The sequence below is a fragment of the Podarcis cretensis genome (assembly GCF_951804945.1).
Source record: "Podarcis cretensis genome assembly, chromosome: 5".
In the NCBI taxonomy this organism is placed as follows: Eukaryota; Metazoa; Chordata; class Lepidosauria; order Squamata; family Lacertidae; genus Podarcis; species Podarcis cretensis.
Window position 1 is genome coordinate 31,368,762 of NC_137174.1, and position 18,553 is coordinate 31,387,314.

Consider the following 18,553-nt stretch of genomic DNA (forward strand, 5'->3'; position numbering starts at 1 on the left):
AAGATAATGCATAAAATGTATAAGTTGATGGAACGAATGCCCATAATAAAGGTTCATTAAGTCAGAGGTAATCCAAGTTACAATGTTTAAGACAGCATACTGTATGTCTAAAAGGATACAAGCATGGAAAAATACAATCAAAATGATATCAAAAGTTAGCTTTCCAATGAGAACACCCCACATTTTTAACCTTATGAAAATAAGAGTGAGTTCCATATCTACAACCAGTTGTATTTTGTCTTGAAAATTAGTATTCCAGGAATTTATAAACAAGACCCCTTTTCAACAAAACAGTTAATCTGTTTCTTTGGGCAGCATTTTGAGAAGTTAAGTCAATTTTCTTGATAATGCCATTCCCCAATTTCTTTTTATCCAGTCTGAAAGTGTTGGAACTGTGTAGATTTCCAGTATGTCACTACATAGCTTTTATCAGTGGTTAATTCCAGATCCACTGTCTCCATTATATTAAGATCAACTCTTAGTGCAGATAGATAACCACCCTAAGCGGTGCTTGTAGCAAGACTTACAAAAGGCTGATTTATGATGGATTTTACCCACCCTTTGCAGGTATGGTAATGAATACTCCAGGATTCTTGAGAGTCTGATGTTCAAGTCACACCTCAGCCATATTTTGAGAGTCATCAACCACCATCCTTGGTTCCCAGCTTGTAAAATGGGAGTAATAATGATTTCCTGCGTTGGTTTATGGTGAGGGAAAAGCATAATAACGTGTATAAAGAACTCACCAAACTGAAACTAGTACCAGTGATTCCAAATATGGAACTATAGGGCATGAACAAATGAATCATGGAAGTCTCAAGGATGGTAAAAAGAGGCTTTGGCGCCTCAGATACATTGGGCTGTTTCTGACCACACAGGTCATTCTGGTTTCCTTTGCTGACATGACGGCAACGTGAAGGGAAAGGCATCCCTGTTGGATTCACATGGATGGACCTAGGGTGCACTAATAGGAGATTCCCTCACCAGTTAGTTAGAAATGAAGCTGAGAGTAGACTGTGGTAGATTCCTTCCCCAGCCACTTGCCCACATGCTGATCTCTTTGCCCTGGGTTGCAGCACACTGCACCAACTTTCAAAACAACCTGGTGATGTAGGGTGAAAAACAGCAAGTTCCTAAAAAGAAAGCTGTATCTGAAGTCACAAAAACAAGTTACCTCTTGCTGCCATTTCATCCCCAGCTCCCCTCTCCACACACCCAATTCCTCCTAAAGCAAGCCTTTTTTTCCATTTTATTTTTAAGCCCACTGCACCAGCCCATATGTTCATCAAACACAAACAAGAGTACTGCTTTGTAAATCAGCCATCACAGGTTCACACTTCCTCTGGCAAGAGCATGTGCACTGCTAGTCACATTCACAGCAGCATCCCATCCCAGATTTTCACAGCTGCTCAAGCAGCCCACATGGCAGTTGCCAAGGTGGGGAGGGTGTGATGGGAGGGGAAGGCGAGAGAAGGCAAAAACATACCCAAGAGAGGCTGCGATCCTTGCACTGGGCTGCTTCGCATGCCACTCTTAATAAGAAACAAACATGTAATCTAATCAAACATGCAATCAAATCAGCAGCATGGCAGAATGACCAGGGACTCAACTCAAGCACAAATCTTATCCCAGGAGGTGAACCCCAAAGACTTCCCTGCTTCTAAACAGCATCCTGCCACACTACAGGCAAGACAAAGCCTAGGAGCCACCAAGCTTGGAAATCTGAAGTTTAAACACAGTGTTTGGGTAATAATACATAAACATGTGTCCACAGGATCAGACAACTTGACTACATCCCTGGAGTTTGTAGGTATGAATCTCAAAGGGGGAGGGTCACATCACACAGGAGCCCAGCTGTTTGTTAATGGAAGTTGAGACCCCCTTGTGTCAATATGTTAATGAGACCCTTAGGTGATAATTATTATTATGCTTTCTTGTTTGGCCTGATTTGTCTTCATGATTTATTTCATCTTTTTGTGGTTTTATAAATTTATATGTTGTCCAAGAGCCAAAGTATCTTACACTAGTTACAAAGTTGCTATGATAAGTTATCAGTCTTCCTAGACTAGCTTTCCTTTCCAACTATCCTCTGCTGATATTGCTCCTAGCTATTCCTCATACAGTACCAGGGATGGAGAATCCATGACCCTCCATCTGACAATAGGTAGGGATGATGGAATTTAGAGTCCAAAATCACCTGTAAGGCAACAGGTGCCTCATTCCTCCTATATTACTTTCAAATCCACATCTCAAATCAAAAGAAGGTTACCATCTACCCCCTCTTCTAACAGCTGTGTAACAGGTAAAAATGCAGTTGGCACAGCTTACTCCATCCTGATATTTCCATGGCAGGGAAAACACACCTGTTGGACTTTTGCATGTCTCATAATTTCTGGAGGCATATAACCTCTGCCAGGAGAAAGGTGGTCACCCAAATTTCACATCAGAAAAACCCTATGCAGCACTATTATTGTTGTTGTTGTTATTGTTATTATTATTATTAAGAAAGTGTCATTGACTTTTACAACTTTAAGTACTCCCAAGGAAAGTCATTAACTTTTAAAACAGTCCCCTCCAGTTACTTGTCTCTTCAATTTCTTCCTACACAGAGAGAAGGATACCAATACTTCAATAGCAGGCTCCTCACATGGAAAAATAATTTTCTGGTATCATCCTTAATAACAATTTATGGAGTGGATTCAGTTGTCAGCAAGTAAGGTAGCAATTTGGATGGACCGGCATGTTTGCAAGCTTAAAGCTACAGGAAATCAAGGAACCTCTTGCACACACAAAAACAGCATCCGAGGGGCAGACCAAACTAGGATCTCTTCGGTGTTCAGTCATAAAATGCTCAGCGTGTACACTGAAGTAGTACACATGATTCCCCGGCATGTGTAAATCAGCCTCAAGACCACGAACCTTATCCTTTTCGTACTCTGCACAGTACCTATCCCTATACTGACAAGCAGATGAAAGTAAAAACAATAGAACTGGCAGCATCGTGCCCCCAATGAGTGCTACAGACGCATACAAAAGTGAACAGTCCAGACCTATTAGCTTTTTTAAGTTCAACCAGCCAAGAAAGCAATTATCTCTTTGGTATCTCTACTGTCCCCTGCTTTCCTTACGAGGAAATGGCAGGAAGGAAGATAATTTTAGGATTAATCATTTCAGTGGCAACGGACTGCAAACTACAGGAGCTGAATTGGTAGCCGTGAACATTAAACATGGGAGGAAAAGATTCAGCAGTTGTCAGTTACTATTTCCACACTCTGGTGCACACCCAGTTTTGGGATAATACCTGTGCTGAAAGCATTTCCTAAGCAAAGCATGATATATAGCTAAAAATAAAATAAAACCATCCTTCCCATTACAACAAGAAGGCAGATGATAGGAAGCTACGAATGTGGAGCTGGGGGGGGGGGGGACGCTGCTGATTGAGGCATGTCATATAAGCTTCTCCTGAACTTTTAATTGCACTGTAAAAAAAATGAATGCCTCCCTTCAACATGCTTGCAAGGCATGCTTGCCGCAAGAAGCTTTTGGCATTGATCAAACAAACGCCACAGGCATGCCTGGTGACACATCCCCACACCTAGTGCATTACGCAGGCCCCCTCCAGCTTTACAAGGTGGAAAGAAAATGACCAGTTAAGTTAAAGAGGCTTCAAAGTCTTTTCAAAAGGAAAGCTTACAATCAGACTTGCCTGTCACTGCCTGCCGGGGTACTCCAAGCCCCTAACAGTTTATAGCGATGATCTTTCCCAAACTCTGCAGCCATCAAACTTTATGGTTTCCTGACTTCTGAGATGCGCAGCTAAAGACATCTCTTTATAACTGCACTTAAAAGGGGGGGGGGAATGTCTCACCGGTATCTCCATGTCTCCCCTGCTGGAGCTTTACAATGGATATATGGGACAGTATCCTGGATAAGAAGAAGGGAATTGGTCTGAAGCCATGAAAGGGTGCTTTATCTCCAGTGCTCTGCTTATTAATCCCAGACATGCATAAAGGTAAAGGGACCCCTGACCATTAGGTCCAGTCGTGGCCGACTCTGCGGTTTCGCCGGCTCATCTCGCTTTATTGGCCAGCATGACTAAGCTGCTTCTGACGAACCAGAGCAGCACACGGAAATGCCATTTACCTTCCCGCCAGAGTGGTACCTATTTATCTACTTGCACTTTTGATGTGCTTTCAAACTGCTAGGTTGGCAGGAGCAGGGACCGAGCAATGGGAGCTCACCCTGTCACGGGGATTCGAACCGCCAACTTTCTGATTGGCAAGTCCTAGGCTCTGTGGTTTAACCCACAGTGCAAGCAGAGAGAGAGAGAGGGGGGGGGCATTCTGCATGTGCTTCAGGAGCTCTGTTGGTAAAGTCACAGGGCTCAGCTGTGACACTGAAACAAGGTTCTCAGGTTATGTCTCGGCTGAAATAACACCTCTCCCCAACAGTGACAAAGCCGGTGATGTTAGAAAAAAAAGGTGTATGTGTCACCCCACCCCAATGCATGAATTTATGTGGGTGAGGCAAGCTCTTTGGTTGCAGCATGGAGTAACAATTGTATACCAGTTAGGAGTAGTGGAACCTCAAGCCCAGAGGTCAAATGCGGCCCCAAGTCCCTCTCTATAGAACAGGCATCCCCAAACTTGGCCCTCCAGCTGTTTTGGGACTACAATTCCCATCACCCCTAACCACTGGTCCTCTTAGCTAGGGATGATGGGAGTTGTAGTCCCAAAACAGCTGGAGGGCTAAGTTTGGGGATGCCTCCTATAGAATCTTCCCGAGGTGGGATAGCTCAGTCTGTAGAACATGACACTCTTAATCTTAGGGCCACTGGTTCGAGCCCCAACATTGGGCAAAAGATTCCTGCAGTGCAGGGAATTGGGAATAGATGAGTCTCATGGTCCCTTTCCAACTCTTCAGCTCTATGCGTCTATAATTCTTTTCTCCCCATCACCAGTCCTTCCTTGTGCCCTGAGTGCCTTTGCCTGGCCGGAATGTATCCTTGAACTGTGATGATGCCTCCTGCCTGCCTGGACAGAGGACAGACAGTGGTGTGTGCGTTTGTGTGTAGAAAATAATGCACCGCCCACTTTTGCTCCTGGTCCCACCCTCCACTGTTCATTTATAGACCACCTTTTTCTTCCAAGGAGCTAGAGGCCGTGTACATGGTTGTCCTCCTCCTTATTTCATCCCCACGACAACCCTGTGAGGTAGGTTAGGCTAAGAGATGGTGACTGGCCCAAGGTCACCAAGTGAGCTTCATGGCTGAGTGGGGATTCAAACCCTGGACTCGCAGGTCGTAGTCCAACACTCTAACCATTACGCCACCACTATGCATGCAGCCTTCTGAAGTTTGCCCAGAAGGGAATACAGTATGGCTCTTGGATTGGAAAAGGCTGCCCCACCCTTGGTGCAAAGGGTTTAAGCTTCCAAATCACATGCTCACCATTTCAGTTTCTCTTGGTTGCACAAGGAAAACTGCTGGAAAAGGCTAAGGAGACCTACAAGCCTGTCCCTACATATTAGCTCACAAACTTGGAGGGAGAGCAGCATGGGGCGGATATAATTCAAGTCTGTGTTTGACGCAATGGCAGGGAACCAAAAGGTCTGCAATTAAAAGGTAATTCTCCGAGTTGAGATGATTATTACCTTCACTCATCCCATCATTCCCACAGTACGGAGCCCCCGCGCCTGAACTTTTAAGCCGCACTTCCAGCTATCATGGTTATTAAATGAAAGAATGGAATCCTCAACAGGGTTATCATTTGCTCAGCTAGCAAAAGAGAACATCAATAAGATTCAAATGCAGCGCAAAGCTGGAAGTAACAGCGGGGCCAGCTAACAGCTTCACTCCTATCCTCAGCTGGCTACCAAACTACACACACACACACACACCACCCTCCCTCCCCGCTGCTGCCTATCTCTAAACCATCGCATTCAATGCAATACAAATTTGCTATAAATATTATTATTTTTGCAAGATGACAGTTCCTACTTCAAACCAGGGTCTCAACATATTTTCATTGCACTCTCAAACCTTCCTTTATTCCAGCAGATGTTCGGAATGCTTAAGGAATGCAAAACAGTGCCCCTGCTTTGGAAAATTCTGCTCCTTTGGTTGAGTCCTCTTTAATTTTGTAGCAAAGCATATCTATAAATGTACTCTCTGAGAAGCCCTTCAAGCAGTACTCCTATTTCACATTCCAGAATCCCTTTAAACAATGTCCTCTGTTCACTATAGGCTCTTTCTCCCCTATCATTAACTGCAACTTCAAAATACATCTTTAAAGCACCAGACTCTGAGCAAATTATAATTTGATTCTGGTTAATTACAAGCAAGCTCTTTGGAACGAGAGCATACTGCACCCTAAAAACAATGCACTCAGTGTACTTATTAGTAGCTGCGCAACATACAGGGTTGCTATTAGCAATTATGAGCATTCTGATCCATCATCAGTTTTCATCCAAATCATCGGATACCAGGTTCTAAGGTTTTGGTTTTGCATTGAAAGGGCCACCCAAAATAAATCTTTGGTTGTTGTTTTTTTAAAAAAATCTTAGTTCAAATAGCACTGTCCTTTACAAATCTACACAGCCCCTGCTGAGTTTCAGGAGGACTTGCAGCAAGCAAGGATTACAGGTCTCTGTCAAAACAGCCAGAGATAAACAGGAAAACATAAAGGTGCATGGATCAGTTCACCCTGTCAGGTCTGGAATGCAGCAGGGGTCTGCTATGACAGACCCTAAAGCAAAGGGATATTAAAAGAGGATGGAGTACATGAAAACAAGTATCAGTCCAACAGAATATATTTAGGCCACAACTCTTCAGCCAAACCAACTGAACAGGAGACTCTTCCCAGGGAAGGCGGTGAGTGTGTTTTCCCAAGTAGAAATATCTCCCTAATAAACACATGATTACGGCTGCACAGACCACAGAAATACTTAACAATCCTGAAGAAAGACAGAAGCCCACATTACCCTCCTCAAACCAGCTCAGATGTCTTAAAACTTCAAGGGTTAGCCCCCCTTGCAGTTTCCTGTTAGAGCCTATTTTGACAATTAGAAAGATTCTTCTTCTTTGACCTTTCAGCTTTATCCGGGAGAGAGAAAACCAGCCTGATAATCATGCTACACTTGATTCTTTGCTCCTTTAATATGCATAAACTTCCCCCCCCCCTCCTAAATGCGCTGCATAGATGTCCTGTTGAACTCTGTGGAACTTGTCTCCAAATAAGCTGGTCAGGAAGATAACCAACACCTAGCTCTGGCTTCCTCCTGCTGCAACAGATTACTACAACATATCCTAAAGTGATATGTGGAAACAGACAATCAACAGGACTTACTCCCCAATATAACCTATTTCAGATAGCAGCTTAACAGCACAAACACTATGGTGTTAAATTGGAAGCAAGCCCCACTGAGTTCAAAAAGACTTCCTGCTCAAGTGAAAGGGTGCATTAGGGATGGAGTCTAAAACAGTAAGGCTGTGGAAGAGAGTTCATGCAGGAGTCGCCTCAAATTAGCAACCTGGTTTGAAGTAGGTGATTTACTTTGAATTGCAGTCTCTCAGGCCAGCAACTTACTCAGATGCCACTCAGGGAGGGGCGGTTACATCCCAGTCAGTTAGTTCCTGTCGCAGGAGAGAATCCAGATTGCTTTTGCACAGATTTTTTTTTTTAAAGCAATACTTTCCAAGGGGTAATTCATGCACAGTGACTATTTAATACAGATAAGTCTCTGAAAGAGTCAGGCACATTGCTTCAGGGCTCTGACAATTTACTTTTTTAAAACGTTCAGATTTCCACCATGGGCACTCATGACAAAGATTCAGAGTAGCATCACCCACTTCTGCTTGAATTACGGGTGGAGTCAGTCAACTCCCATCACCTGGCGAAAAGTATAAGAGTTATTGCTGTCAATTAACCAGGAACCTGGATTTCAGGGGAATTGTGTGCAGTTACTTGCATATATATAACAGATAAGTGCATTTACTCAGGTGCAAGTGTAGGTTCCATGGGGTTTACTCCCAGGTAAGCGCGCACTGGCTGCCAACCTAACGCCACAAACTTATGCACACATGCATCGCAGCCCTGCAGAACTCACTCCTCCGAAGTGTGAACGCTGCCTTCCTCGGAGTAAGTGAATCGAGTAGGCTTTATTCCCGAGTTAATCGTACACAGAGGACGAGCTTCTTTCACATGCACCTGCCCCGAGATCGGGGATCCTGCGTCCCCCTTCCGAAGCAAACCCTTTTTTTGCAAGGTGAGCTGGGTTATATATTCACCTTTCTGGGAGGCAAGAAGAAGAAAGAAAAATCTTTCCTAAGGAAGGTTGGAAAACTCTCCTCCGAGCTGCACCACGGCAGCTACTTCCGAGCGTTGGGGGGCGGGGGGGGGGCTGTGTTTGGGAACTATTCCCGACGCACTTGTGGAAACCTCTCCTCTTTGGGTCCCCCTGACTCAGGCAGCACCACGACGACTTCTTTCCCCTGACCTTCCCCGTCCCTCTCCACCACCCTCTCTTCAAAACCGCGACGTCTGAGGAGAACAGCGGGGGGAACCGTCCCGTGGTCCCACCAGCGCGGGGCAAACTCGGCCCGCCGAGGCCCCCGCCCTCCCCCGCTACCGCTTAATAGCAACGTTGTTTGGGGTCTTCGATTACCAAAAGAGGGGTGGGGGAGAGCGAGAGAGGGCGATAGCGCAAAGCAACTGTTTTCGTTTCTTTACTCTCCCCCCCCCTCCTTAAGTAATCCAGCTCCCCTTCTCGACGCCGCCGGAATAAGCGCGGGCAGAAGAATCCATACGCACAAGCGGCAAAGTGGGAAACGGGCTCGAGGTAGGTGTGTGTGTGGGGGGGGGTGTTTGAAAGTCTGAGGTAACTTTTAGGAAGCGGGTGGGAAACCAGGAGAGATTACAGGTCTCTCTCCACCTCAGCAAAGTCCTGAAGAGACGAAGCAGCGCTACCCGCCTTTCCCCCCCCACCCTCAGCCCCGCTCGCGTTCCCCCGAGCCGCGCCGAGTCTTACCTGCGTGGCAAAGCCTCAGGTTGCCGATGCCCCCCAGCAGCAGGAGCAGGACGATCCCGCCGGGGCCAGAAACTCCCCGGCTCCAGGCAGGAGCCATCGCTGGGCGCGGACGAGGCTGCCGCGTCTGCCGCTCTCCTGCGCCTCCTCCTGCGCCGCCGCCTCCTCGCCCTCTCCAGAGGCGCCCTCCTCTTCTGCTTCTTCCCTCGGCAGCCCTTCCAAAGCTCCAGCCTCCCCGCCCGGCGCCCCAAGACTGCCCTGCTCCCGCCGCCTCTCGCAGCCACGCTGTGGGGACGGGGGGCCGCGCAACACTTCCTCTGCCCACAGCGGGGAAAGGGGGGACCCGCCGCCGCCGCCGCCGCCGCCGCCGCGCGAGGAAGAGGGTCGCCGGTGCCGCCGAGCCGCTCCTGCGCTGCCAGGCTGGGCAGCTCCTCGCCGCTCTCCAAGTTGGTAGGAGCGGCGCTCAGAGGGGCAGCCACGGCTGCTGCTGCTGCTGCTGCTGCGGGGCTCTCATCGCCGGAGGCTCCTGTCGCTGCTGCTGCTGCTGCTGCTGCCGGCGCGGCGCTGCTCCTCGCATCCTCCCCGCGCCCAGCCTCCTCCGACAGTGCCAAGGTGTCCCGCGCGCAGGGGAGCCCAGCCGCGAGAAGGGGACGGGCTGGCGGGAGGAGGAGGAGGGAGAGGAGGAGGGCTCCGCGGGAGGGGGCGGGCGACAGCCGCAGCGACAGCCGGAGCCGGGCGAAGGAAGGGGGGCGCCAGGGAGCGAGCGACGGCCCACAGGCCCACAGGCCGCGCGGAAAACACGGCGGCGGCGGCGGCGGCGGCGGGGATCGGCTCCTCAATCACGGAGCTGGAGCCTCTCCAGACGAGTTGGCGGGAGCCCCGAAGAGCAGCAGCCCGATCTCGGGCACGTGTGTATTCAGAAGTTTCAGGCTGCTTTCCCCCCTCCCTTTTGTAAACCGCTGTGGGGTCTTTAAGGTGCATAAATGTTATGAAATGGACGGATACGCGCTGCCTTGGTTGAAGAGCATTTCCCTTAACGCACGACATTCTTGCAATCCCCACTTCCCCCCACTTTTCAGTTATTTCTGCTGCAAAGCTCCGGCGCCGTGGACCATAAACGCGCGCTCTTAACCACCGTTTCAGAGTCACTCGGGACACGGGTAATGTTTGGATTTGGCGCGTCAGAAGAGGTTCTCCGAAGGGTGGCGATTGGCGAGCCTCTCCACTGCGCCTGGGAAGCAATAGGTCCCGTTGGTACCTAAGGAATGGCTCCGTGTGCCAGGCTCTTCCCCTTCACCCTGCGTGCCCGTGTTCCGTGCGTGATGCTCTGCTTCCTAACTTAATTGAATGTAAGAGATCCCACTGAAAGTCAATTTCACTTCCAAGCATAGGTTGAGGATTTGGGTACGGTTAGTTTGGCCACTATCCCTCTGCACCTTCACTTGACTAGCTTTTCCTATTATCAACTCTGGTGCTAAGGTAAAAGAGAACTTATTCCCAGGTAAATTTAAGATGTGGGCTGTGAAGGTGACAACATGGAGATGGAATTATGATTTTTACTTTTGCATTCCTCCTCCCTGACTGAAATCACCGATTTTTTTTAAAAAAAAAACATTAAGGAAGCAGTGCCGATAATTCAGAGCTATGCCCGTCCTGTGTAATATGAGGCAATGGTTTCCAAAAAATGTGATCCCTGGGCCAAATAGCTCAGTTGGTAGAGCATGGGACTCTTAATCTAAAGATCATGGGTTGGAGCCCCATACTGGGCAAAAGATTGCTGCATTGCAGAGGGTTGGACTAGATGACCCTCATGATCCCTTCCAACTCTACAATTCTATGAATTCAGTGATATACAAGTGTCTGGTACAGTTTCAAGGGGACCTTGAAACTATGCTGCAAACAAATGTTTCTTTGAATTTTCCACCACATGCTAAAGAGACAAGCCACTTTCCAGTTCCAACTTTATAGAGTGGTTTGTCTCTTCAGCTGTGCAAGTGACTGTGGAGCCTTAAACTTCATTGATGCAACTCAATAACCCTGTGATGGTAAACGCACTGAAAACTCTCCCTGATGTCAGCAATCCTTATTTCTAAGCAAACATAGGATTTCATTGCACACGGGTGCTATTGTCATTTGTCGCACACTTTATGGGTCGTAGAATCATAGAATTGTAGGGTTAGAAGGGACCACAAGGGTCTTCTAGTCCAACCCTCTGCAATGCAGAAATATTTTGCCCAACGTGGGGCTCAAACCCACAACCCTGAGATTAAGAGTATTGTGCTCTTCCAGTTGAGCTATCCCAGCTGCTGTCACTTCTGCTCTATGTACAGCACCTAACACAAGGATGGGGACAGGGCCGTCTTAAGTATATTCGGCACCATGGTGCAAAGCTCCCTCCGGTGCCCAGCCCCCTGTTTCCCAGAGTTTTTATAGGGAGGACGGCGCTGCCAGCGGGGCTGGAGGAGGCAGGCAGCAGCTGGAGGGCGGCTCCTCCAGCGGGGAAGAGGCAGAGGCTGGAGGCGGCACCTCCCAGCTCAGCTGGCCGCTTCGTGCCATGGTGGCCACGGCAGACGGAGGCTCCGGGCGTGGCGCTGCTTTGATGCGGCATGGCGAGGGCAGTGAGCTGATGCTGGGAAGCACTGCGTCCAGCCTCCACCTCTTCCCTGGCGCCCTGCAGAACTTGGTGTCCTGGTGCCCCGCTCCACTAGCCTCTATGGGTAAGATGCCCCTGGATGGGGAACCTGCCCCCTGGCCATGCTGACTGGAGCAGATAGGAGTTGGACTGCAACAGCAACAGAGGACCACAGCCCTCCACCCCTGATCTAGTATGTAGATGCTAAAATAAACATGAAATACTAGTCATTGTTCTTTGGCTTCACTGTACCAGTCTTCTTGAGGGCTGATCTATACATAACCTGAGCAACTGCTTCCACATGTGGCAATTTTCGACTATCTCTATAACATGTAATAGGAACTACTACCTAACAAACAAACAGTGCAAGAAGTTTCTACGTCACTGCTGGGTGTACCGAGAAGAGTATGTCACTGGTGTGGAAACTTCTCTGGGTCATCGGGAGTTGTTGCCATGTGAGGAATGCTGTTGAACCACAGGGAAAATAGCTACTGCACAGCTCAGGTACTATGTAGATCCGCCCTGTGATAATGACACAATCCTTAAATCAGTGAGACTTGTTTTTAAATGAAGTTGTAATCTTAAGCAAGTTAAGAAGGAAGCCACACCAACAGACCTAGCTGTGCTTAGAAGGGCAGCTTTTTTGTGCCTTTTGCTGCTGGAAACTGATAGGGTCAGAACAGAACTCTGTGTAACATGGGAGCCTGCATGGTTTTCCTAGCGGCAGAAGTGGATGTACCATTCTACCTCTTCTGTATGAAAGGACTGGTTTTTATTAAAGAAGGGCAGGCCTACAAAATTAACTGCCTGCAGGGGACTGCTAACAGGGCTGCCTCACACAGGGCACATTTCCTTCAGTAATCTTAATGGCTGCATGCAGAAAAGCAACAGAAAATGTTCTTTGTTTGTCATATGTGGGAAAGGAGACAAGAAGACTATCTCAACCCATTAATGTTCAATATCCCTAAATAAACATTCCCCTCCTTCCCCTTTCTTTCTCAAAGATGAATTTTGAAGATAGGGCTGAAAGTGTACACTTCGCTGGCTGCCCCCCATTCCCTGCTCCTTTTCTGGATGCTGGGCACCCCTCCCCCTCCATCCCAAGCAAGTGTGCGTGTTAAGGGGGGATGCAGAGACCACAGAGGTCTCAAATGTCCAGGAAGCATCGCTGGTCGTTCTGATTTTTGTTTTGTCTGTGACAGATGGAAGCAGGCAAGATTAGCCTTAGAGGGGTGAATAAAGAAATAACCCCCTTCCTACCTCTCCACAGCACTGTTAACCCCCCCCCCCAAAAAAAAAAAAAACAGCAGCACCTGATAATCTCAAAGAGATAAGGAGAAAAGATGGACTGTTTGCACTCTGCTGACGGTTTTTAATGTGTCTTTCCTCCTGTCTAGAAAAAGGGAATGATTGCATTTTTACAGAATGGGATTTGGACAGTGGAAGAAGCAACTCCACTCTCCACAGCTCTGCGCACACTTTTCCTACCTACTTCTGATGGTGGGTGGGTCAGAAAAGCATACAGCCTGCTCCATAATGTCCATTTGTTTCACCTATATATAACCCACTCTGCCTCCAGGAAGCTCAGGGCCAATCTATGTGGAAGATCCGCAAGAATGGCCTGTCTTGAAATGCAGCTATGTGAGGGAGAGAGTGCCAGCAATTTTGGCCATAGTCATGGCAGTGGTGTGTGTGATTTTATCCTTCCACTATGCAAGTGGTGTGTGTGATTTTATCCTTCCACTATGACACATTCTCAAACACCTCCTCCCCAGCCCTCAAGCTGCAGTTAGCTTGCTGTTTGTTTATTTATTTGTTTGTTTGTTGCTTTTCTAGTCCACCTTTTTCTCCAAGGAGCTCATGGTGGTATACATGGTTCTCCTCATTTAATGTCCACACGAACCTTGTGAAGTAAATTAGCCCGAGTAGCAGTGACTAGGCCAAGGCTTCATGGCCATGTGGAGATTGGAACCATGGTCTCCCAGGTCTTAGTCTGACACTTTAACCACTACACCACACTGACTCTGTGGGCTGCATGGGTGGGCTGCAGGTTCCGCTCTTTTATTACCTCAGTCACACTGGCAGCCCTCCCAGCTGCATTTCAGTAAGATAGACTGAGAGGTCCAATCATGGATTTACTGCATGAAGCTTACTTTGGCTCACACAAGGCTCCCGTGGTCTCTCACTCGGGCAATGACCGTGGCCACCATTTGCTTAAGAACAGCATGCACCAGTGCATTCTGGGTTGGCATTTGGGGCAAGAGTCTGTGGCCCTGTGCAGTAGAATGAACAGGAGGACCCCCAAACACAGCTTACCATTGCAAAGAGTGAAACAATATATATTCCTATCTAAACAAGTGGAGTCCTTCAGACCATCAAGTCCAGAGGCTTAAATTACGTTTATGCGCCTTTAATGGATTGGTTGGATGCAGAGGAATGGTGGGAGGAACTAACTGGGGAACCCCCAAGGGCAGAAGGCTCAGAGCCCAGGGATTGGGGGTGGGACAACAGTGAGAGGTCAGAGGGAGAAGACTGGAAGAAGGAGGTGTTGGAAGCTGAAGAGGTAACAGAGCTTAGTGATCTGGGAGAGTTTGTGGCAGAGAGAAATCCGGCTGCCATTACCCCTGGCTATTGACCATGCTGGCTGAGGCTGATGGGAACTTGAGTCCAATAACATCTGGGGGGCACTGTGTTGCCTATCCCTGCTTGTCTATAGCTGTCAATGAAATGTTTAGCCTCATGTCAGAAATTCACTCCCAAGGAGGGAGGGAGGCAGGGGGGAGAGAAACACACAACTCTATCAGTATAAAGTATGCAAGCGACCAACTCTCTTTTACTGCCGTCCTGAGATTTAGTAGTGACCAACTGGACTAGAGGCTTGCACTTCCTTGGGAGGCAAGGGGGTCTTCAGATATGAGTTCCACCATAAAGTTCTCAACTCCACCACAAGCACATTTCTCTCATGTGATCAGTGAGAAGTTATTCAGTGGCTGAGTCCTTGATGTCCAATAAGTTTTGGGCTAGTATTCAGCCATGAACAGCAGCAGCTAGAAGTCTGCCATCCCCACCAAAAAGAGGGAGTCAATAATGAGCAACTTCACAGGGTTGTTTTCAGTTGACCAATCAGGGGTGGGAATCTCAGCCCAAGGGACACTTCAAGGGCAAACTTCAGCCACATGACGGTGGTGGGCGGGGTCAGAAGCAAAAGTGAGTGGAGCCATGGATGAGCTGTGTTGGACATTCCAGCCATGCAAAAGGGCTGAAGTTGCTGCCCCCAGCCTCCATCTCCCTACCCTCCTCCAAAGCAAACAGAGCACTATCACAGTTCAAGAATACGCAGTCTAAGAGCAGAGGAAAATGAGCAGGTGCAGTCTGGAAGCACATGGGCTGGGAGAGCCCTGAGGGGCAGACAGAGAGCCCCGGAGGTCTGTATTCGATCTCCAGGTTTCTCACCCCTGCAATAAGGCAACCGTAGCACTGTGCAGCATTGAAGGTCCATGCAACCATATGAGTGAAGATAACCATATAATAATCACCTGGCAGGTGCAGCAACCACACCTGCCAGACGTCTCTGTTTTAATAGCCCCGCGACGATTAAAGAGGCCCTGGAATGCTTCAGGCCAGGAGAGCAGAGTTATCAGATCTACACCGCCTAGGCCGCCTCCTCCGGGCACCAAAGATTGCACTGAGGAACCTTTCTTCCTGGGTGGCTGTATGACTTTAGTAACTGGCAAGGGGATCACAACCAGCCAGCTCTTTTGTTACGTGCAGTTCGATGCCTTTCCTTGATATCCTTTCAGGCTTGACTATGGCTGCTTTTGAGCTGGCGCCAATGGGGCAAGTGGAAAGGGAAGCAGGCAGGCAGTCACTTGGCGATGTTGCTTGTTGACAGTCCCATTCGTAGAGCGCTTCCACTGCCCACTCCTCTGTGCAGTCTTTGTGGATGGGGAACACCTGTCATTCTGTTGCTCAGGAAAACAACACCCTGCACTGACCGTGTGAAATTGAATCACCATCACCAGCATTATTTGTATACCTTTATGCATGCAGATGGGACGCGGGTGGCACTGTGGGTTAAACCACAGAGCCTAGGACTTGCCGATCAGAAGGTCGGTGGTTCGAATCCCTGCAACAGGGGGAGCTCCCGTTGCTCGGTCCCTGCTCCTGCCAACCTAGCAGTTCGAAAGCACCTCAAAGTGCAAGTAGATAAATAGGTACCACTTCAACGGAAAGGTAAACGCTGTTTCCATGCACTGCTCTGGTTCGCCAGAAGCGGCTTAGTCATGCTGTACGCCGGTTCCCTCGGCCAGTAAAGCGAGATGAGCACCGCAACCCCAGTCATGACTAGTCAGGGGTCCCTTTACCTTTACCGTGCATGCAAATGTCATAGCAAGTTACAGTCGGGATGGGGAACCTGTGGCCCTTCAGAGGTTGCTGCACTACAGTGTCCCTAGTCATCGTTCATGCTGGCTGGGGCTGATGGGAGTTGGAGTCCAGCAACATTTGAAGGATTCCTCAACCCAGCCTTACAACAAGCCTGCAAGGTATATTTTCACTTGGAAAACCATGTTAGTATGCTGCAGAAAACATCTGACAAAAGAGTCTCATGGCACCTTAAACACTAACTAATTTTATTATGGCTTAAGCTTTAATGGACTAGACTCTGCTTCACAGATACAAGATGGTGTGGCTGCTGTTACATGCTGACAGCTTGTAGGAGCCACAGGTGAGAGCTGAGTGCAGGGCGGGGACCAAAGGTGGCCCAACTACCCCAGAAGGAGCATGATGTGTTCCCCACCAGAGGTACTACCCCTCCCCTAACACCCCAAACATTTTAAATTTCCAGTTAAATCTTTCCACAACTTTCCACAACACCTGGAAAAGATGTAAACTGTCTTCATGTTTGCCCATACAAGGAAAAGAGCAACGTTAGCATCTAAGGCTCAGATTGCTTTTTTCTCAGGTGCTGTTTCTCGAACTTCTGAGCTATACCCTAGGGAAGAGAAAAGAAGGCACCTTCCACTCCCCCAAGGCTTTCCCTTGACTCCAGCACTGATCCTTCACATACTGTATATGAAGAATGGCAGCAGAGCACATTCTGAAGCTTGAGGGAGACTGGTATAGTTCAGGCTCTGAAGTAACAACTATACGTTATGGTAGGTACATACCTAATCTGACCACCTTTCTTCTTTTATGTGTGGGGAAATGCAGCCATGGGCTCCATAGCAGGAATATACTCCTGATACAGCACTAATTTCCTGCAGAAAGTCCTCTGCGTGTCCCCAAATGTGCTGGTTATTGCAAACAGAACATTGAGGTGCAAGTAGCAGCCAGGCAGGGGGCAATTTGCACCAGGAAACTGGTGTGAGTTTCTCCATTCTAGATCAGGAGCACATTCTGGAGCAGGGGCCCACAGCTTTTTTCCCCCATGAAATGAAAAATGCCATTTTTAAAAAATGATTGTGATGTCTAAACCTAAATTGCTTCTATAAAAAAGCACACCCACCATCATCCTGAAATGGAGGATCCTCTTAATCAAATTTATTCAAAATCTCCTTCGTACGCCAGATTTGTTTCTTTGCTTAATGTCTGAGATCAAGGCTGTTGTGAGCAACAGACCAGGCTTTAAAACTAAATGTACACATTATTTCAGCCCTCTTTTTTCAATCATGTCAATGGTTGCCAATGTGGAGTTCACCTAAAATACTTTAATAATGCAAATAGAATTCCAAGCAGAAAGAAAACATGGGGCCAACATGATGAGCCTGGCACCAAAGATGACCAAGCATTAGCCACCAAAAGCCTGTCCAAATGGAATGGCAAGGCGGATGGACTTGTTTCTGGTTTTGTCACACAGCTAAGAAGCAAATAGAGAAGTTCAGGGGCCAGCACCAAAAAGGTCAGTTCAGTTGTAGCCACTACTTAATAGAAGGCCTTCATAATTAGAGGCCTCTCATCCCTATATCTTGGTCTTCCTGAAAGTTCATCTGGAGGAAGGTTTCCCAACCTTGGGTTTCTAGCTGTTGTCAGACTACAACTCCCATCATCCCTAGCTAGCAAGATCAGTGGTCAGGGATGATGGGAATTGTAGTCCCAAAACAGCTGGAGACCCAAGTTTGGGAAACCTTGATGACTTAAAAAGCAGGAACTTCACTGCTGGACTACATTCCTGACTGCTGGGCCATGCTGACTGGGGCTGAGGAGTGTTGGAAACCAACAACTTCTGTTTCTTGCCCCTGCTCTACAGGAAAACGTAACTGATCGCTGTGACAATGACTCTGAAATGCTGAAAGCTATTATAATGCTAGAAACAAATGCTGAAGGTTCTACGATCCCCATTTTTAAACAAAATCCTCTGCTACTTTACAGATTGAAAGATACTACTGCCATGGGCACCCACAGGAGTTTCTCTAGGGGGTGGGGGAAGTGAAACACTGAAAATGGGGAGCAGGCTAATCTGTCAGGGGGGGATGAGAATAGTGCCTGTACGTTTTTGTCTCATATCTCAGGTTCTACAAATGATAGAAATAAACTCTTTTTTAAAAAGCTGGAAATTATGGTTCATCTGAGTGGTGAGCAACAGCCCCCTTCCTGCCCCCCATGGGTGCCCATGATTCTCCCTAAATCTTGCTCAGATTCGTTTTTTTGAATCCTATATACTATTAACAATCTCATTCTGCAAGTGTGGATCTTTATGTAGCCCAAACAGCACCACTTATGTATAAGAAGTAGGGATCAGGAGGTGCAATGCCAAGGTCTGCAGAAGTAAAAATAAAATAAAATAAACCAGCTCAGTTGGTTAGAGTGTGGTGCTGATAATGGCAAGGTTGCAGGTTTGATCCCTGTATGGGACACCTGCATATTCCTGCATTGCAGGGGATTGGACGATCCTCAGAA

The 18,553-nt window shown here is 47.9% G+C and overlaps 1 protein-coding gene and 3 long non-coding RNA genes across 5 annotated transcripts in view; 2 read left to right on the top strand and 2 right to left on the bottom strand.

Annotated features, from left to right (window-relative positions):
• The window catches only part of UNC5B (unc-5 netrin receptor B), a 168,281-nt gene extending 158,661 nt beyond the window's left edge, over positions 1-9,620 (bottom strand). For both annotated transcript variants that reach the window (XM_079976254.1, XM_079976253.1), the window contains exon 1: positions 9,028-9,620. In XM_079976254.1, coding sequence (XP_079832380.1) covers positions 9,028-9,124 — 97 coding nt within the window. In that variant the 5' untranslated portion in view covers positions 9,125-9,620. The remainder of the gene's footprint in view (positions 1-9,027) is intronic.
• LOC307216337 overlaps positions 1-18,553 on the bottom strand; it is a 355,708-nt gene that overhangs the window by 203,526 nt on the left and 133,629 nt on the right. The gene's annotated exons all lie outside the window — the stretch shown is intronic.
• LOC307216357 overlaps positions 1-18,553 on the top strand; it is a 621,279-nt gene that overhangs the window by 181,559 nt on the left and 421,167 nt on the right. The gene's annotated exons all lie outside the window — the stretch shown is intronic.
• LOC307216345 lies at positions 8,507-17,934 on the top strand. The gene is made up of 4 exons (XR_013839046.1): positions 8,507-8,588; positions 8,750-8,838; positions 16,620-16,812; positions 17,904-17,934. It is a non-coding gene; the product is annotated as an uncharacterized lncRNA (long non-coding RNA).